Source organism: Oncorhynchus masou, chromosome 22 (genome assembly GCF_036934945.1).
Source record: "Oncorhynchus masou masou isolate Uvic2021 chromosome 22, UVic_Omas_1.1, whole genome shotgun sequence".
In the NCBI taxonomy this organism is placed as follows: domain Eukaryota; kingdom Metazoa; phylum Chordata; class Actinopteri; order Salmoniformes; family Salmonidae; genus Oncorhynchus; species Oncorhynchus masou.
This window is the reverse complement of record NC_088233.1, coordinates 2,940,492-2,961,728: the sequence shown is the minus strand read 5'-3', so window position 1 is coordinate 2,961,728 and position 21,237 is coordinate 2,940,492. Positions and strand designations below refer to the sequence as shown.

The window sequence follows — 21,237 nt, the reverse complement described above, 5'->3', positions numbered from 1 at the left end:
CCCTCTCATTAGGAGGTGGAGGGCCCAGGAACAGACCCCCTCTCATTAGGAGGGTCAGGGCCCATGAACAGACCCCTCTCAGTAGGAGGTGGAGGGCCAGGGCCCAGGAACAGACCCCTCTCAGTAGGAGGTGGAGGGTCAGGGCCCAGGAACAGACCCCTCTCAGTAGGAGGTGGAGGGCCCAGGAACAGACCCCTCTCAGTAGGAGGTGGAGGGTCAGGGCCCAGAAACAGACCCCTCTCAGTAGGAATGATGTCAGTTGCGAGATCCAGACATAAAGGTTACACTTTCAATACAGGCTGGGCACCGGTAGGTGGACGACACTTCAATCAGACATGTCAATCAATATCATACAGTACCTATGTGATGCGGTTGAGTCGATAGGCTGGTACACTTGTACTCTGGCCCTAACCGCTAACCATAACCCCTAACCATAACCCCTAACCATAACCCCTAACCTCTAACCCCTAACCATAACCCCTAACCATAACCCCTAACCATAACCCCTAACCATAACCCCTAACCTCTAACCCCTAACCATAACCCCTAACCATAACCCCTAAACATAACCCCTAAACATAACCCCTAAACATAACCCCTAACCATAACCCCTAACCCCTAAACATAACCCCTAACCCCTAACCCCTAAACATAACCCCTAAACATAACCCCTAAACATAACCATAACCCCTAACCATAACCCCTAACCCCTAACCATAACCTCTAACCATAACCCCTAACCATAACCTCTAACCATAACCCCTAACCCCTAACTATAACCCCTAACCCCTAAACATAACCCCTAAACATAACCCCTAACCATAACCCCTAACCATAACCCCTAACCATAACCCCTAACCCCTAACCATAACCTCTAACCATAACCCCTAACCATAACCTCTAACCATAACCCCTAACCCCTAACTATAACCCCTAACCCCTAACCATAACCCCTAACCCCTAAAGATAACCCCTAACCATAACTCCTAACCATAACCCCTAACCCCTAACCATAACCCCTAACCCCTAACCATAACCCCTAACCCCAAACCATAACCCCTAACCATAACCCATAACCCCTAACCATAACCCCTAACCCCTAAACATAACCCCTAACCATAACCCCTAACCATAACCCCTAACCCCTAACCATAACCACTAACCCCTAACCATAACCCCTAACCCTAACCATAACCCCTAACCATAACCCCTAACCATAACCCCTAACCAGAACTCCTTACCATAACCCCTAACCATAACCCCTAACCCTAACCATAACCCCTAACCATAACCCCTAACCATAACCCCTAACCATAACCCTAACCATAACCCCTAACCATAACCCCTAACCATAACCCCTAACCATAACCCCTAAACATAACCCCTAACCATAACCCCTAACCCCTAACCATAACCCCTAACCCCTAACCATAACCCCTAACCATAACCCCTAACCATAACCCCTAACCATAACCCCTAACCATAACCCCTAACCATAACTCCTTACCATAACCCCTAACCATAACCCCTAACCCTGTGTTATAATGCAGGTAAGAGACAGAAAAACACCTGTGTGACGCGGTTTAGTCTGCGGGAGGTACACTTGGTCTCGTATTCTGGTCGAAGCTGAAGCTGTTGCTGCTCTTCCTCAAAGTCCACCAGGTCCCACTCGTACTCCAGCCGGGCCTGGCGACGCTTCCAGAACTCCAGGAACAGAGTCACTGCAGGAGAGGATGAGGAGACAGAGTTAGGCCAAAAGTAGACTCGTACTCCAGCCGGGCCTGGTGACACTTCCAGAACTCCAGGAACAGAGTCACTACAGGAGGACAATGGAGAGTTAGGGAGGTAACTCTTCACAATAAAAAGGTCCATGGCATGATAGTGCAGACAGTAAGAAGAGAGTTAAAAGGGAAGGGAAGGAAGGAACAGAGTTAAGAGGGAAGGGAAGGAACAGAGTTACGAGGGAAGGGAAGGGATGAACAGAGTTAAGAGGGAAGGGAAGGGAGGAACAGAGTTAAGAGGGAAGGGAAGGAAGGAACAGAGTTAAGAGGGAAGGGAAGGGAGGAACAGAGTTAAGAGGGAAGGGAAGGAAGGAACAGAGTTACGAGGGAAGGAAGGAACAGAGTTAAGAGGGAAGGGAAGGAAGGAACAGAGTTAAGAGGGAAGGGAAGGAAGGAACAGAGTTAAGAGGGAACGAAAGGAAGGAACAGAGTTACGAGGGAAGGAAAGGGAAGGAACAGATTTAAGAGGGAAGGGAAGGAAGGAACAGAGTTAAGAGGGAAGGGAAGGAAGGAACAGAGTTAAGAGGGAAGGGGAAGGAACAGAGCTAAGAGGGAAGGGAAGGAAGGAACAGAGTTAAGAGGGAAGGGAAGGAACAGAGTTAAGAGGGAAGGGAAGGAAGGAACAGAGTTAAGAGGGAAGGGAAGGAAGGAACAGAGTTAAGAGGGAAGGGAAGGAAGGAACAGAGTTAAGAGGGAAGGGAAGGAACAGAGCTAAGAGGGAAGGGAAGGGAAGGAACAGAGTTAAGAGGGAAGGGAAGGAACAGAGTTAAGAGGGAAGGGAAGGAACAGAGTTAAGAGGGAAGGGAAGGAACAGAGTTAAGAGGGAAGGGAAGGAACAGAGTTAAGAGGGAAGGGAAGGAACAGAGTTAAGAGGGAAGGGAAGGAAGGAACAGAGTTAAGAGGGAAGGGAAGGAAGGAACAGAGTTAAGAGGGAAGGGAAGGGAGGAACAGAGTTAAGAGGGAAGGGAAGGAACAGAGTTAAGAGGGAAGGGAAGGAACAGAGTTAAGAGGGAAGGGAAGGAACAGAGTTAAGAGGGAAGGGAAGGAAGGAACAGAGTTAAGAGGGAAGGGAAGGAAGGAACAGAGTTAAGAGGGAAGGGAAGGAAGGAACAGAGTTAAGAGGGAAGGAAAGGGAAGGCAGGAACAGAGTTAAGAGGGAAGGGAAGGAAGGAAGGAACAGAGTTAAGAGGGAAGGGAAGGAAGGAACAGAGTTAAGAGGGAAGGAAAGGAAGGAACAGAGTTAAGAGGGAAGGTAAGGAAGGAACAGGGTTACGAGGGAAGGAAAGGAAGGAACAGAGTTAAGAGGGAAGGGAAGGAAGGAACAGAGTTAAGAGGGAAGGGAAGGAAGGAACAGAGTTAAGAGGGAAGGGAAGGGAGGAACAGAGTTAAGAGGGAAGGGAAGGGAGGAACAGAGTTAAGAGGGAAGGGAAGGGAAGGAACAGAGTTAAGAGGGAAGGGAAGGGAGGAACAGAGTTAAGAGGGAAGGGAAGGGAGGAACAGAGTTAAGAGGGAAGGGAAGGGAAGGGAAGGGAAGGAACAGAGTTAAGAGGGAAGGGAAGGGAAGGAACAGAGTTAAGAGGGAAGGGAAGGAACAGAGTTAAGAGGGAAGGGAAGGAAGGAACAGAGTTAAGAGGGAAGAGGGAAGGGAAGAACAGAGTTCAGAGGGAAGGGAAGAACAGAGTTCAGAGGGAAGGGAGGAACAGAGTTAAGAGGGAAGGGAAGGAAGGAACAGAGTTAAGAGGGAAGGGAAGGAAGGAACAGAGTTAAGAGGGAAGGGAAGGAAGGAACAGAGTTACGAGGGAAGGAAAGGAAGGAACAGAGTTACGAGGGAAGGAAAGGAAGGAACAGAGTTAAGAGGGGAAGGAAGGGAGGAAGGAACAGAGTTAAGAGGGAAGGGAAGGAAGGAACAGAGTTAAGAGGGAAGGGAAGGAACAGAGTTAAGAGGGAAGGGGAAGGAAGGAACAGAGTTCAGAGGGAAGGGAAGGGAGGAACAGAGTTAAGAGGGAAGGGAAGGAAGGAACAGAGTTAAGAGGGAAGGGACGGGAAGGAAGGAGACAGAGTTAAGAGGGAAGAGAAGGAAGGAACAGAGTTAAGAGGGAAGAGAAGGAAGGAACAGAGTTAAGAGGGAAGGGAAGGAAGGAACAGAGTTAAGAGGGAAGGCAGGAACAGAGTTAAGAGGGAAGGGAAGGCAGGAACAGAGTTAAGAGGGAAGGGAAGGGAGGAACAGAGTTAAGAGGGAAGGGAAGGAAGGAACAGAGTTAAGAGGGAAGGGAGGAACAGAGTTAAGAGGGAAGGGAAGGAAGGAACCGAGTTAAGAGGGAAGGGACGGAAGGCAGGAGACAGAGTTAAGAGGGAAGGGAAGGGAAGGCGGGAACAGAGTTAAGAGGGAAGGGAAGGAAGGAACAGAGTTAAGAGGGAAGGGAAGGAAGGAACAGAGTTAAGAGGGAAGGGAAGGAAGGAACAGAGTTAAGAGGGAAGGGAAGGAACAGAGCTAAGAGGGAAGGGAAGGAACAGAGTTAAGAGGGAAGGAAAGGAAGGAACAGAGTTAAGAGGGAAGGGAAGGAAGGAACAGAGTTAAGAGGGAAGGGAAGGAAGGAACAGAGTTAAGAGGGAAGGAAAGGAAAGAACAGAGTTAAGAGGGAAGGAAAGGAAGGAACAGAGTTAAGAGGGAAGGGAAGGGAAGGAACAGAGTTAAGAGGGAAGGGAAGAACAGAGTTCAGAGGGAAGGGAAGGGAGGAACAGAGTTAAGAGGGAAGGGAAGGAAGGAACAGAGTTAAGAGGGAAGGGAGGAGACAGAGTTAAGAGGGAAGGGAAGGGAAGGCGGGAACAGAGTTAAGAGGGAAGGGAAGGAAGGAACAGAGTTAAGAGGGAAGGGAAGGAAGGAACAGAGTTAAGAGGGAAGGAAAGGAAAGAACAGAGTTAAGAGGGAAGGAAAGGAAGGAACAGAGTTAAGAGGGAAGGAAAGGAAGGAACAGAGTTAAGAGGGAAGGAAAGGAAGGAACAGAGTTACGAGGGAAGGAAAGGAAGGAACAGAGTTAAGAGGGAAGGGAAGGAAGGAACAGAGTTAAGAGGGAAGGGAAGGAACAGAGTTAAGAGGGAAGGGGAAGGAAGGAACAGAGTTCAGAGGGAAGGGACGGGAAGGAAGGAGACAGAGTTAAGAGGGAAGAGAAGGAAGGAACAGAGTTAAGAGGGAAGGGACGGGAAGGAAGGAGACAGAGTTAAGAGGGAAGAGAAGGAAGGAACAGAGTTAAGAGGGAAGAGAAGGAAGGAACAGAGTTAAGAGGGAAGGGAAGGAAGGAACAGAGTTAAGAGGGAAGGCAGGAACAGAGTTAAGAGGGAAGGGAAGGCAGGAACAGAGTTAAGAGGGAAGGGAAGGGAGGAACAGAGTTAAGAGGGAAGGGAAGGAAGGAACAGAGTTAAGAGGGAAGGGAGGAACAGAGTTAAGAGGGAAGGGAAGGAAGGAACAGAGTTAAGAGGGAAGGGACGGGAAGGGAAGGCAGGAACAGAGTTAAGAGGGAAGGGAAGGGAAGGCGGGAACAGAGTTAAGAGGGAAGGGAAGGAAGGAACAGAGTTAAGAGGGAAGGGAAGGAAGGAACAGAGTTAAGAGGGAAGGGAAGGAAGGAACAGAGTTAAGAGGGAAGGGAAGGAACAGAGTTAAGAGGGAAGGGAAGGAACAGAGTTAAGAGGGAAGGAAAGGAAGGAACAGAGTTAAGAGGGAAGGGAAGGAAGGAACAGAGTTAAGAGGGAAGGGAAGGAAGGAACAGAGTTAAGAGGGAAGGAAAGGAAAGAACAGAGTTAAGAGGGAAGGAAAGGAAGGAACAGAGTTAAGAGGGAAGGGAAGGGAAGGAACAGAGTTAAGAGGGAAGGGAAGAACAGAGTTCAGAGGGAAGGGAAGGGAGGAACAGAGTTAAGAGGGAAGGGAAGGAAGGAACAGAGTTAAGAGGGAAGGGAGGAGACAGAGTTAAGAGGGAAGGGAAGGAAGAAGAGTTAAGGGAACAGAGTTAAGAGGGAAGGGAAGGAAGGAACAGAGTTAAGAGGGAAGGGAAGGAAGGAACAGAGTTAAGAGGGAAGGAAAGGAAAGAACAGAGTTAAGAGGGAAGGAAAGGAAGGAACAGAGTTACGAGGGAAGGAAAGGAAGGAACAGAGTTACGAGGGAAGGAAAGGAAGGAACAGAGTTACGAGGGAAGGAAAGGAAGGAACAGAGTTAAGAGGGAAGGGAAGGAAGGAACAGAGTTAAGAGGGAAGGGAAGGAACAGAGTTAAGAGGGAAGGGGAAGGAAGGAACAGAGTTCAGAGGGAAGGGACGGGAAGGAAGGAGACAGAGTTAAGAGGGAAGAGAAGGAAGGAACAGAGTTAAGAGGGAAGGGAGGAACAGAGTTAAGAGGGAAGGGAAGGAAGGAACAGAGTTAAGAGGGAAGGGAAGGAAGGAACAGAGTTAAGAGGGAAGGGAGGAACAGAGTTAAGAGGGAAGGGAGGAACAGAGTTAAGAGGGAAGGGAAGGAAGGAACAGAGTTAAGAGGGAAGGGAAGGAAGGAACAGAGTTACGAGGGAAGGGAAGGAAGGAACAGAGTTACGAGGGAAGGGAAGGGAGGAACAGAGTTACGAGGGAAGGGAAGGAAGGAACAGAGTTAAGAGGGAAGGGAAGGCAGGAACAGAGTTAAGAGGGAAGGGAAGGGAGGAACAGAGTTAAGAGGGAAGGAAGGCAGGAACAGAGTTAAGAGGGAAGGGAGGAACAGAGTTAAGAGGGAAGGGAAGGAAGGAACAGAGTTAAGAGGGAAGGGAAGCAAGGAACAGAGTTAAGAGGGAAGGGAAGGAAGGAACAGAGTTAAGAGGGAAGGGAGGAACAGAGTTAAGAGGGAAGGGAAGGAAGGAACAGAGTTAAGAGGGAAGGGAAGGAAGGAACAGAGTTAAGAGGGAAGGGAGGAACAGAGTTAAGAGGGAAGGGAAGGAAGGAACAGAGTTAAGAGGGAAGGGAGGAACAGAGTTAAGAGGGAAGGGAGGAACAGAGTTAAGAGGGAAGGGAAGGAAGGAACAGAGTTAAGAGGGAAGGGAAGGGAGGAACAGAGTTAAGAGGGAAGGAAAGGAAGGAACAGAGTTAAGAGGGAAGGGAAGGAAGGAACAGAGTTAAGAGGGAAGGGAAGGGAGGAACAGAGTTAAGAGGGAAGGAAAGGGAAGGAACAGAGTTAAAAGGGAAGGGAAGGAAGGAACAGAGTTAAGAGGGAAGGGAAGGGAAGGCGGGAACAGAGTTAAGAGGGAAGAGAAGGAAGGAACAGAGTTAAGAGGGAAGGGAAGGAAGGAACAGAGTTAAGAGGGAAGGGAGGAACAGAGTTAAGAGGGAAGGGAAGGCAGGAACAGAGTTAAGAGGGAAGGGAAGGGAGGAACAGAGTTAAGAGGGAAGGAAGGCAGGAACAGAGTTAAGAGGGAAGGGAAGGAAGGAACAGAGTTAAGAGGGAAGTGAAGGCAGGAACAGAGTTAAGAGGGAAGGGAGGGGAGGAACAGAGTTAAGAGGGAAGGGAAGGAAGGAACAGAGTTAAGAGGGGAAGGAAGGAACAGAGTTAAGAGGGAAGGGAAGGAACAGAGTTAAGAGGGAAGGGAAGGGAAGGAAGGAACAGAGTTAAGAGGGAAGGGACGGGAAGGCAGGAACAGACTTAAGAGGGAAGGGAAGGCAGGAACAGAGTTAAGAGGGAAGGGAAGGGAGGAACAGAGTTAAGAGGGAATTGAAAGCAGGAACAGAGTTAAGAGGGAAGGGAAGGCAGGAACAGAGTTAAGAGGGAAGGGAAGGAAAGAACATAGTTAAGAGGGAAGGGAAGGAAAGAACATAGTTAAGAGGGAAGGGAAGGGAGGAACAGAGTTAAGAGGAAAGGAAGGAAGGAACAGAGTTAAGAGGGAAGGGAAGGAAAGAACATAGTTAAGAGGGAAGGGAAGGAAAGAACATAGTTAAGAGGGAAGGGAAGGGAGGAACAGAGTTAAGAGGGAATTGAAAGCAGGAACAGAGTTAAGAGGGAAGGGAAGGCAGGAACAGAGTTAAGAGGGAAGGGAAGGAAAGAACATAGTTAAGAGGGAAGGGAAGGAAAGAACATAGTTAAGAGGGAAGGGAAGGGAGGAACAGAGTTAAGAGGGAATGGAAGGGAAGGCAGGAACAGAGTTAAGGAGTAAGGGAAGGAAGGAACAGAGTTAAGAGGGAAGGGAAGGAAGGAACAGAGTTACGAGGGAAGGGAAGGAACAGAGTTAAGAGGGAAGGGAAGGCAGGAACAGAGTTAAGAGGGAAGGGAAGGGAAGGAACGGAGTTAAAAGGGAAGGGATGGAACAGAGTTAAAAGGGAAGGGAAGGAACAGAGTTAAAAGGGAAGGGAAGGCAGGAACAGAGTTAAGAGGGAAAGGAAGGCAGGAACAGAGTTAAGAGGGAAGGGAAGGCAGGAACAGAGTTAAGAGGGAAGGGAAGGGAAGGCAGGAACAGAGTTAAGAGGGAAGGAAAGGGAGGAACAGAGTTAAGAGGGAAGGGAGGGAGGAACAGAGTTAAGGAGTAGTCCTTTCCTGCAGTCAATGACCAAAAGCGCCCTCTTTGTCCTTTTTAGTAATTTCATAATAAATAACGTTGTTTTTTACGACGAAAACTCACGTGTAATATTGGGATGCAGACTCAAAATTGAATACACTTCGACGCTATATCTGACATCATACATGCATCCTCTTTGGTTAAGCCCATAACCATGTGTGTGAACAGTATACTTTCGTTTCTAAGTAGATTTGTTTAAGACTACCAAGAATTGGCCCAGTTTATCCCATGGTCATTGGCTCGCCTTCCCCAAGGCAAACATTTGGACTATATTATCCCACACAGCTACAAGGATGCCCTTGTCATTCTAGGTTTAGGGCCCCGTATTGAAGCTGATAGAAACCTCTGGCTGGTGTACAGAAAAATCTTAAAAGCATCATGAAAACCTCAAACACAATCAATTCCATTTGACTTGGTGATAATCCGTTTATTTTTTACTTTGTTTTAACCTAAGTTGCTGACCACTTTTTCCACATGGTTTCCTCCCTTCAGACTCCATGAAATGTTGACCCCCTTTTTCCTTTAATACTTTAAAGGCATTTTGTATATATGTTTTCCTAGAAACAAGGGGGCTCAACTAACCCTTTGGCTCACCTTACCCCCCCCCCCCCCTGTCCCTTATAGTATTGAGTAGCTGTCACTCATCCCTTCAGTGTCAACTATATTCAGCAGGAATTCACATTATGGAGTTGTCACAGGGATAGGAAGAGGATCTGATGTTATAAATTACAACAAAAAGGTATAAAGTTCTACCACAACAATACTTGAAGATAAGGCCTGTTTTCCAGTTGTATAGAGACTGGCAGCTTCCTGTAGGTGGAGCTCAGGACATATTCACAGAGACTGGCAGCTTCCTGTAGGTGGAGCTCAGGACATATTCACAGAGACTGGCAGCTTCCTGTAGGTGGAGCTCAGGACATATTCACAGAGACTGGCAGCTTCCTGTAGGTGGAGCTCAGGACTAAGCCTGCACCTTTTACACTTCATATTCACTAGACTGTCACTTAATATTCACTGAGACTGTCACTTACCCCAAATCCCCATGAATATGGCAAAGAACACCGTCCCCACGTTGTCAAACATATGTGATTGCTGATAGAAGAAAAAAACAAGAGCACGTTCATTGACTTGACCTGAAGTTGTGGTCATAAAAAGAACATATCACCACAGTGTCTATGTACAGTATCATAATCTTCACAGTGCAATTATAAAAGCCTTGACTTCTTACCCAGGAGGAGTTACACGTTGAGTTGAGTTTCCAGTAGCCACATTTCTTATCACACAGTGGACACATGATGATGTTGCCTCCAATCTCCTCACTACAGATTTCTTTACTGAAACAAGATGTTATTTTATTTTTAAAAACAAACATGATATTCTCATAACAAACTGCAAAACATTTTTTTCCAGGAGACATATATTGAGGGACGGATTCCTGCCAACGGCTTCACTGTGTCTGGGAAACCAGCCTTTCAGTCCTGCCAACGGCTTCACTGTGTCTGGGAAACCAGCCTTTCGGTCCAGCCAACGGCTTCACTGTGTCTGGGAAACCAGCCTTTCAGTCCAGCCAACGGCTTCACTGTGTCTGGGAAACCAGCCTTTCGGTCCAGCCAACGGCTTCACTGTGTCTGGGAAACCAGCCTTTCAGTCCAGCCAACGGCTTCACTGTGTCTGGGAAACCAGCCTTTCGGTCCAGCCAACGGCTTCACTGTGTCTGGGAAACCAGCCTATCAGTCCAGCCAACGGTTTCACTGTGTCTGGGAAACCAGCCTTTCGGTCCAGCCAACGGCTTCATTGTGTCTGGGAAACCAGCCTTTCGGTCCAGCCAACGGTTTCACTGTGTCTGGGAAACCAGCCTTTCAGTCCAGCCAACGGCTTCACTGTGTCTGGGAAACCAGCCTTTCGGTCCAGCCAACGGTTTCACTGTGTCTGGGAAACCAGCCTTTCGGTCCAGCCAACGGCTTCATTGTGTCTGGGAAACCAGCCTTTCGGTCCAGCCAACGGCTTCATTGTGTCTGGGAAACCAGCCTTTCGGTCCAGCCAACGGCTTCACTGTGTCTGGGAAACCAGCCTTTCGGTCCAGCCAACGGCTTCACTGTGTCTGGGAAACCAGCCTTTCGGTCCAGCCAACGGCTTCACTGTGTCTGGGAAACCAGCCTTTCAGTCCAGCCAACGGCTTCACTGTGTCTGGGAAACCAGCCTTTCAGTCCAGCCAACGGCTTCACTGTGTCTGGGAAACCAGCCTTTCAGTCCAGCCAACAGCTTCACTGTGTCTGGGAAACCAACCTTTCAGTGCAGCCAACGGCTTCACTGTGTCTGGGAAATCTTAATTAACCTGTGTCCGATTTTTAGGCTGGGGGGGGTACGGGATAGTGCCTAGGATTTTTAGGTGGGGGGTGGTACGGGACAGTGCCTAGGATTTTTAGGCGGGGGTGGTACGGGATAGTGCCTAGGATTTTTAGGCTGGGGGGTACGGGACAGTGCCTAGGATTTTTAGGCGGGGGGTACGGGACAGTGCCTAGGATTTTTAGGCGGGGGTGGTACGGGATAGTGCCTAGGATTTTTAGGCTGGGGGGTACGGGACAGTGCCTAGGATTTTTAGGCGGGGGGGTGGTACGGGATAGTGCCTAGGATTTTTAGGCTGGGGGGTACGGGACAGTGCCTAGGATTTTTAGGCGGGGGTGGTACGGGATAGTGCCTAGGATTTTTAGGCTGGGGGGTACGGGATAGTGCCTAGGATTTTTAGGCGGGGGTGGTACGGGATAGTGCCTAGGATTTTTAGGCTGGGGGGGTACGGGATAGTGCCTAGGATTTTTAGGCTGGGGGGTACGGGATAGTGCCTAGGATTTTTAGGTGGGGGGGGGGATACGGGATAGTGCCTAGGATTTTTAGGCTGGGGGGGAACGGGATAGTGCCTAGGATTTTTAGGCTGGGGGGGTTATGGGATAGTGCCTAGGATTTGGGATAGTGCCTAGGATTTTTAGGCTGGGGGGAGTATGGGATAGTGCCTAGGATTTTTAGGCTGTGAGTTAGGGGGTAGGGGATAGTGCCTAGGGGTTGAATTGGGATTCAGGGGCCCTCACCTCCAGACGTTGTCATCGAAGGTGAACAATCCATAGAGAAAACAGATCAGGCCGACTACCGCAGCGAAGAACAGCATCTCAGTGTAGAAACCCAGCCAGGCAAAGTAGATCCCAATCTTCTCCCCGTAATATTTCCTGTTATGGGAAATACAACCAATCAAACATCTTCTCCCTGTAATACTTCCTGTTATAGGGAATACAACACAACCAATCAAACATCTTCTCCCTGTAATACTTCCTGTTATGGGAATACAACACAACCAATCAAACATCTTCTCCCTGTAATAATCAAACATCTTCTCCCTGTAATACTTCCTGTTATGGGGAATACAACACAACCAATCAAACATCTTCTCCCTGTAATACTTCCTGTTATGGGGAATACAACACAACCAATCAAACATCTTCTCCCTGTAATACTTCCTGTTATGGGGAATACAACACAACCAATCAAACATCTTCTCCCTGTAATACTTCCTGTTATGGGAAATACAACACAACCAATCAAACATCTTCTCCCTGTAATACTTCCTGTTATGGGGAATACAACACAACCAATCAAACATCTTCTCCCTGTAATACTTCCTGTTATGGGAAATACAACACAACCAATCAAACATCTTCTCCCTGTAATACTTCCTGTTATAGGGAATACAACACAACCAATCAAACATCTTCTCCCTGTAATACTTCCTGTTATAGGGAATACAACACAACCAATCAAACATCTTCTCCCTGTAATACTTCCTGTTATAGGGAATACAACACAACCAATCAAACATCTTCTCCCTGTAATACTTCCTGTTATGGGAAATACAACCAATCAAACATCTTCTCCCTGTAATACTTCCTGTTATGGGAAATACAACACAACCAATCAAACATCTTCTCCCTGTAATACTTCCTGTTATAGGGAATACAACACAACCAATCAAACATCTTCTCCTTGTAATACTTCCTGTTATGGGAAATACAACACAACCAATCAAACAACAACAAGTCTGTTTAGTGTCTAGAAAAACGAGGACAACGTGGAGACTTGATTCAAGCAGATAAATGACCTGTGCACTGCGCAGTTCATATTTAAAGGGGATTTCTGCTTGAGCAGAAATCCTTGGAGTTAACAGGGAATGTGAGATCCGGCAAACATTAGAGACACTGGCTTAAAAGTACAGTATATCAATGTGCACAGGTTGTTAATCTGAGTTGGATTGAACATCTGGCTTGGTGTTGTGTTCTCACCGTATCAAGTTGAGGGGCTGCTCTTTGAAGAAACTGAAGAACTGGGCCCAGTGTTTGTAGAGGTTGAATCTCTCACTCTCACTGTTGGAGTCCCTGGATGGTTTCCAGTATCGAGACTTTATACATACAGAGGGAGACAGACCAATTATCATGTCATGGTCCTACTGCTCATCCTTATCCATAACATGGTTGCAAAATTCAGATAACGAAAGATGTTTTACCTTGTTAGCTTGGGGCTTCAATCTTGATGAAGTCCAATGCTCTTACCACCAGACTACCTGCCACCCCTCCACTCTAACCACTAGGCTACCTGCCGCCCCTCCACTCTAACCACTAGGCTACCTGCCGCCCCTCCACTCTAACCACTAGGCTACCTGCCGCCCCTCCACTCTAACCACTAGGCTACCTGCCGCCCCTCCACTCTAACCACTAGGCTACCTGCCGCCTCTCCACTCTAACCACTAGGCTACCTGCCGCCCCCACTCTAACCACTAGGCTACCTGCCGCCCCTCCACTCTAACCACTAGGCTACCTGCCGCCCCACTCTCCACTCTAACCACCAGACTACCTGCCACCCCTCCACTCTAACCACTAGGCTACCTGCCGCCCCTCCACTCTAACCACTAGGCTACCTGCCGCCCCTCCACTCTAACCACTAGGCTACCTGCCGCCCTCCACTCTAACCACTAGGCTACCTGCCGCCCTCCACTCTAACCACTAGGCTACCTGCCGCCTCTCCACTCTAACCACTAGGCTACCTGCCGCCCCTCCACTCTAACCACTAGTCTACCTGCCGCCCATCCACTCTAACCACTAGTCTACCTGCCGCCCCTCCACTCCACTCTAACCACTAGGCTACCTGCCGCCCCTCCACTCTAACCACTAGGCTACCTGCCACCCCTCCACTCTAACCACTAGGCTACCTGCCGCCCCTCCACTCTAACCACTAGGCTACCTGCCGCCTCTCCACTCTAACCACTAGGCTACCTGCCGCCCCTCCACTCTAACCACAAGGCTACCAGCCGCCCCTCCACGCTAACCACCACTAGGTAACCACCTGCCGCCCCTCCACTCTAACCACTAGGCTACCTGCCGCCCCTCCACTCTAACCACTAGGCTACCTGCCGCCCCTCCACTCTAACCACTAGGCTACCTGCCGCCCCTCCACTCTAACCACTAGGCTACCTGCCGCCCCTCCACTCTAACCACTAGGCTACCTGCCGCCCCTCCACTCTAACCACTAGGCTACCTGCCTCCCCTCCACTCTAACCACTAGGCTACCTGCCGCCCCTCCACTCTAACCACTAGGCTACCTGCCGCCCCTCCACTCTAACCACTAGGCTACCTGCCGCCCCTCCACTCTAACCACTAGGCTACCTGCCGCCCCTCCACTCTAACCACTAGGCTAACTGCCGCCCCTCCACTCTAACCACTAGGCTACCTGCCGCCCCTCCACTCTAACCACTAGGCTACCTGCCGCCCCTCCACTCTAACCACTAGGCTACCTGCCGCCCCTCCACTCTAACCACTAGGCTACCTGCCGCCCCTCCACTCTAACCACTAGGCTACCTGCCGCCCCTCCACTCTAACCACTAGGCTCCCAGCCGCCCCACAATGTGGAATGTCTCATTCCAAAAGGGGATGATAATAGGGTTCATTTTGATAAAGATACCCCCTTTTTTTGGGGGGGGGGATTACTATATGAACGACACATTGCGCACACAAAACAATTCCTTACCCATTTCCAACACTAGATGAATGACTTCACGGATGTTTGTACGTCAATATGAAACAACCTCACAAGAGCCCAGAGGGTAAAGCTGGTTAAAATGACATCACAACCAGTTTTCCCTACTCGGAGAGAAGGTCACTTTCAGTGTTTTTTGGGGGATCAATTCCATTTCAAATCCAGTCATTTCAGAAAGGAAATCAAATTCCAATTCCACATGTTTTTTCTCATTGAAAAAGCATAGAATAAAAATGGTAATTGTAATTTCAGCTTCCGTCCTAAATTGACAGGAATTTAAAACGGAATTGGCCCCAACCCTGGTCACTGTTGGACAGTAGCTTCTTACATCATGTAGTGGGAAGGCAGATCCGTAGGTGCCGTTGTTGAGCAGGCGCTTGATGCCCTTCTTGTCCTCTCTGTCCGTCTTGTGGTAGGGACAACGGGCTAAGATGTAGTACACCTGGAGGGAGGAGAGAGAGCAATACATACATAGAGATTCACACTTCTACTAATAGAGGACTGTCTATTCTACAAGCCACTATACTGCCATGACTACATTCCAAGTTACTTTATAATGCCATTTTTACATCGACGGTTGCTTCACAGCCAGGGAGAAACCGTGAAGAGAAAACTCAGAAGAGAAGTGAATTCTTCTCCTTTGATTCTCTTATACAAAAACCCCTTTACGTTGGCCTACTTACTATCCTGTTGCGGACGGAAGGAGGGAAGAATGTCTCCTTGTCGTCGATGAGGAAGAAGTCAATCTTTCCCTTGTTGAAAGGTGAGGTGAAATAGTCGGGTTCGGGATTCATAATGTGGTCCGGTAGACGGAAAGGAGTGAACAGCCAGTCCATGGGAATGTCCTGGATGAAGAACATATTAAGACAAACAATACTGCACTTTCCAAGCAGTTTGTCTGTTTTGTGCCGTGATGCCAACTCCTTGTCACCACAAACATGTTTTCGGATGACAATGACAACAATGTAGTTGGCATGAACACAAACAGATCTGGGATCAGGCTACCGTTTGAACCTTCAGTCCAAAGACTGGCCAGATATTTTCTTTCAGTTCTGGTATTGGAACCAATCCGTTTAGCTTGGCCCGCCGCGCTAACCGCTAGGCTACCTGGCTGCTACTGTACCTGGTGAACGGGGATGTCGTTTTCCTTGAAGGGAACCTTGATCTTGAGGACATCGGCGTAGGTGGCCAGAACCTCCCATGGAGCGTGGATCTTCACAAAGTATGTCTTCCTGTCATCTGACACCTTTATTGGAGGAGAGAGATGGAGAGATGGAGAAATGGAGAGATAGATAGATGTGGAGATGGATGGGCAGACAGGAAGACGGACAGACAAACAGACATAGCCTGTCAATTATTTAACCAATAGCCAAGTTTAGCTACTTAAATTCACCTCCACCACCACAAACAAACCATGTTCCTGTACTGTGTTATAAAGTTGATAAACCAGAGTATATTCTATTGATCTATCGCCCCCGGTGGTGAGAAAGAGTAATGGCATCCCCCTGTTCAAAAACACTGCCAGGACAGCATGTCCCTGTATACTAAAAATCTCTTGTTTCAGACCTATATTCATTCACTAGCCTGGTCTCAGATCTGTTAATGCTGCGTTGCTAACTCCTCTGGTCCGATGGTGTTAGCAACACACAGACATATCTGGGACCAGGCTATTTATTCACCAGAACTTGGCTAGATATAATCAGATAAACCTTCAGGGCAGGAATCTCACCGATTTATCCTCTGTCTCCAGCTCCAGCCCTGCTTTCTGTAGGTTAGCCTCGTACTCCCTCCGCCTCTCCTGTTGACACAACATAGAAGGAAGAAAAGAGAAGAGGAGAGTGGATATGAGAGGAGAGATGATAGGAGAGGAGATATGATAGGATACGAGAGAGGATTTGAGAGGAGAGATGATAGGATAGGATAGATGATAGGAGAGGAGAGATGATAGGATAGGAGAGATGATAGGATAGGAGAGATGATAGGATAGGAGAGATGATAGGAGAGGAGAGATGATAGGAGAGAGGATATGAGAGATGATAGGAGAGGAGAGATGATAGGAGAGGAGAGATGATAGGAGAGGAGAGACGATAGGAGAGGAGAGACGATAGGAGAGGAGAGACGATAGGAGAGATGATAGGAGAGGAGAGAGGAGAGGAGAGGAGAGGAGAGGAGAGAGGATATGAGAGGAGAGACGATAGGATAGGAGATGATAGGAGAGGAGAGATGATAGGAGAGGAGAGATGATAGGAGAGGAGAGAGGATAGGAGAGGAGAGACGATAGGAGAGGAGAGACGATAGGAGAGGAGAGACGATAGGAGAGATGATAGGAGAGGAGAGAGGAGAGGAGAGGAGAGATGATAGGAGAGAGATGAGGATAGGAGAGGAGAGACGATAGGGAGAGGAGAGACGAGCCCAGGAGAGGAGAGACGATAGGAGAGATGATAGGAGAGAGAGAGAGGAGAGGAGAGAGGATGGAGAGGAGAGACGATAGAGAGATGATAGGAGAGGAGAGAGGAGATGTCTCCCTGAGAGAGGAGAGGATCCCAGGAGAGGAGAGAGATCCCATTACCCCAACATGGATATGAGAGAGGACGAGAGGATCCCATTACCCCAACATGATATCCCATTACCCCAACATGATGATAGGAGGAGAGATGTCTCCCCACCCCCATCCCATTACCCCAACATGTCTCCCTGATAGGAGAGGAGAGATGATAGGAGAGGAGAGACGATAGGAGAGGAGAGACGATAGGAGAGGAGAGACGATAGGAGAGATGATAGGAGAGGAGAGAGGAGAGGAGAGGAGAGAGGATATGAGAGGAGAGACGATAGGATAGGAGAGATGATAGGAGAGGAGAGATGATAGGAGAGGAGAGATGATAGGAGAGGAGAGAGGATAGGAGAGGAGAGAGGATATGAGAGGATACTCCAACATGTCTCCCTGCTCCCCATCCCATTACCCCAACATGTCTCCCCATCCCATTACCCCAACATGTCTCCCCATCCCATTACCCCAACATGTCTCCCCATCCCATTACCCCAACATGTCTCCCCATCCCATTACCCCAACATGTCTCCCAGTGGCCTCCATAATTATTAAATGAAGAAGTTTGGAAAGTAGGCTCCCCAACCAAACTGAGCAATCAGAGGATAAGGGCCTTGGTCAGGGAGGTAACCAAGAACCCGATGGTCACTCTGACAGAGCTCTTTGCAGCACTCCACCAATCAGGCCTTTATGATAGAGTGGCCAGACAGTAGCCCCTCCTCAGTAAAAGGCACATGACAGCCTGCTTTATTTGCTAAAAAGGCACCTAAAGACTCTCAGACCATGAGAAACAAGATTGAACCCTTTGGCCTGAATGCCAAGAGTCACGTCTGGAGGAAACCTGACACCATCCCTACGGTGAAGCATGGTGGTGGCAGCATCATGCTGTGGGAATGTTTTTCAGCGGCAGGGACTGGGAGACTAGTCAGGATCTAGGGAAAGATGAACGAAGCAAAGTACTAAGAGATCCTTGATGGAAACCTGCTCCAGAGCGCTCAGGACCTCAGACTGGGGTGAAGGTTCACCTTCCAACAGGACAATGACCCTAAGCACACAGCCAAGACAACACATGAGTCGCTTCGGGACAAGTCTCTGAATGTCCTTGAGTGGCTCAGCCAGAGCCCGGACTAGAACCCGGTCAAACATTGCTGGAGAGACCCTGAATATAGCTGCGCAGCAACGCTCCCCATGGGTAGATTGATGAGGGAAAAAATACTATTTGATCAATTTTAGAATAAGGCTGGAATATAACAAAATCAAGCGGTCTGAATACTTTTCGAATGCACTGTATATCATTATACACCACTTTATCATGTGGACTTTGTGTACAGGAAGCTTCACCTCAAAATGGCTACTTCTCCCACACAGCATGCAAATAGTACTGAAATAACAAAGTTACCAAGGAAACTAAGGGTCAATTCAAGACTAACTCAACGCAGGAGGCAGATGATAAGGACAGTCCATTCCATGGGGCTCGGTCACTGGCTAGGAAGGAGGAATTATAGGTACTGTAGGTTAGCTTAAATGTTTCATCTTGTTTCAAGGTGTTTGTGTCATGTAGCTTATTTCTGAAATATGAACACTATCAACAGTCAGTGCTTGCTATTATGAACAGCTAGGCAAGAGACGTACCTAGCTGGTGCTGACAAGTGAGGTGAGTCAAGTGAAGTGAGTCAGGTAAGGTGAGTCAAGCAAAGTGAGTCAAGTAAAGTGAGTCAAGTAAAGTGAGTCAAGTAAGGTGAGTCAAGTAAGGTGAGTCAAGTAAAGTGAGTCAAATGAAGTGTGTCAAGTGAAGTGTGTCAAGTGAAGTGAGTCAAGTGAGTCAAGTAAAGTGAGTCAAGTAAAGTGAAGTGAGCCAAGTGAGTCAAGTGAAGTGAGTCAAGTAAAAGTGAGTCAAGTGAAGGAAGAGTGCTATGTATTACAGCATCCTGAATTATGTTCAGATGTCTTATTCACCCTGTATTATTAATACAGAGCCATGTAGCCGGATTAAACCAGAACGAACTCTGAACTCACAACAGAATGGAGCATTCAGTCAGGTTTTACGCAGGCGGTGTCCTGTGCCCAGAAACCAGTATTAAGTATCACTGAGAATTACAATGAAACCCCTGCGATGACAATGAACTTGACAACTATTTGCAGTAGAAGGAAGTGTAGTTGACAGCGAGGTGTGTTTCTGAAGGTTGTATTTTACCTGCTTCCTCTCTCCGTCTCGGTCATCCACATAGGACAGGACGAAGTCAATCCTCCTCTTTCCATCCTGGAAGAACACAGAGTCCTTACTCTGCTGATGCTTGTCAACCTGGGAGGAGACAGACAACACACACACAGACAAACAGTCAACACACTGCCAGTACACAGTCAACACACCTCCAGTACACAGTCAACACACCTCCAGTACACAGTCAACACACCTCCAGTACACAGTCAACACACCTCCAGTACACAGTCAACACACCGCCAATACACAGTCAACACACCTCCAATACACAGTCAACACACCTCCAATACACAGTCAACACACCGCCAATACACAGTCAACACACCTCCAGTACACAGTCAACACACCGCCAACACACCTCCAGTCACACAACCGCACAGTCAACACACTACACAGTCAACACACTGCCACAGTCAGTACACAGTCAACACACCTCCAGTACACAGTCAACACACTGTACCAGTCACACAGTCAACACAGTCAACACACCGCCAGTACACAGTCAACACACCTCCAATACACAGTCAACACACCTCCAATACACAGTCAACACACCGCCAATACACAGTCAACACACCGCCAACACACAGTCAACACACTGCCAGTACAGTCAACACACCTCCAGTACACAGTCAACACACCTCCAGTACACAGTCAACACACTGCCAACACACCTCCAGTACACAGTCAACACACTGCCAGTACACAGTCAACACACCTCCAGTACACAGTCAACACACTGCCAGTACACAGTCAACACACCTCCAGTACACAGTCAACACACCTCCAGTACACAGTCAACACACCTCCAGTACACAGTCAACACACCTCCAGTACACAGTCAACACACCGCCAGTACACAGTCAGTACACAGTAAACACACTGCCAGTACACCGCCAGTACACAGTCAACACACTGCCAGTACACCGTCAGTACACAGTCAACACACCTCCAGTACACAGTCAACACACTGCCAGTACACCGTCAGTACACAGTCAACACACACCTGCACAGCAGTAACACCGTCACCAGTCAACACACTGCCAGTACACAGTCAACACACTGCCAGTACACCGTCAGTACACAGTCAACACACTGTACAGTCAACACACGTCCAGTACACAGTCAACACACCCAGCCAGTACAGTCAACACACACCGTCAGTACACAGTCAACACACTGCCAGTACACAGTACACAGTCAACACACCGCCAGTACAGTCAACACACCTCCAATACACAGTCAACACACCGCCAGTACAGTCAACACACCTCCAGTACACAGTCAACACACCGCCAGTACAGTCAACACACCTCCAATACACAGTCAACACACCTCCAATACACAGTCAACACACCGCCAGTACACTGCCAATACACTGTCAACACACCGCCAGTACAGTCAACACACTGCCAGTACACAGTCAACACACCTCCAGTACACAGTCAACACACCTCCAGTACACAGTCAACACACCTCCAGTACAGTCAACACACCTCCAATACACAGTCAACACACCTCCACTACACAGTCAACACACCGCCAATACACACAAACACAGTCAGCTGACATTCCCAGATATAGGGCCCGTTTCCCAGACATAGCTTTTTATTCCAGGTCTAGGCTTAATCTATGTAAATGGAGACTGTCTGGGAAAATGGTCCATGAAGTACACCACCACACCGGAAAGCCTTGGATGCCTTGAAATGCAAACAGCCTTCAGTTCACTCCAACTTCAAGGTTTGAGTATCTCTCTACACAGGCGTTTCAAGGTAGAACCATAGCTGAACACGGTATTGGAAAAAGCCTGACCTCTGAACCCGAGCTATCCACAGCACAGCAACACCACTGCAAATCAATACTGTCACTGTAACAAGATACACGGAACCAAGATGGAGAATCACACACAGCATCACAGTATTACCTCCCCTGCAGAGCCGGCGCCGGATGATGAGGACATGCAAGGAGCAGGAGCAACGCAATTCAACCACGGCTGAAATGTTCTATGTTCCATAGTTCCATTGAGTCTGAATCGTGTTTTATCCACATTAGAACTGACCATGG

General features: G+C 48.4%; 1 protein-coding gene across 1 annotated transcript in view; it reads right to left on the bottom strand.

The window, feature by feature from the left end:
• Window positions 1–21,237, bottom strand: part of LOC135508908 (anoctamin-5-like) — a 96,235-nt gene that overhangs the window by 12,451 nt on the left and 62,547 nt on the right. The window contains exons 3-12 of the mRNA XM_064929129.1: window positions 19,147–19,254; window positions 16,137–16,205; window positions 15,531–15,653; window positions 15,091–15,252; window positions 14,736–14,849; window positions 12,661–12,776; window positions 11,419–11,553; window positions 9,564–9,669; window positions 9,367–9,427; window positions 1,570–1,721 (exon numbers count right to left, since the gene is read on the bottom strand). Of these exons, the coding sequence (XP_064785201.1) occupies window positions 1,570–1,721; window positions 9,367–9,427; window positions 9,564–9,669; window positions 11,419–11,553; window positions 12,661–12,776; window positions 14,736–14,849; window positions 15,091–15,252; window positions 15,531–15,653; window positions 16,137–16,205; window positions 19,147–19,254 (1,146 nt within the window). The remainder of the gene's footprint in view (window positions 1–1,569; window positions 1,722–9,366; window positions 9,428–9,563; window positions 9,670–11,418; window positions 11,554–12,660; window positions 12,777–14,735; window positions 14,850–15,090; window positions 15,253–15,530; window positions 15,654–16,136; window positions 16,206–19,146; window positions 19,255–21,237) is intronic.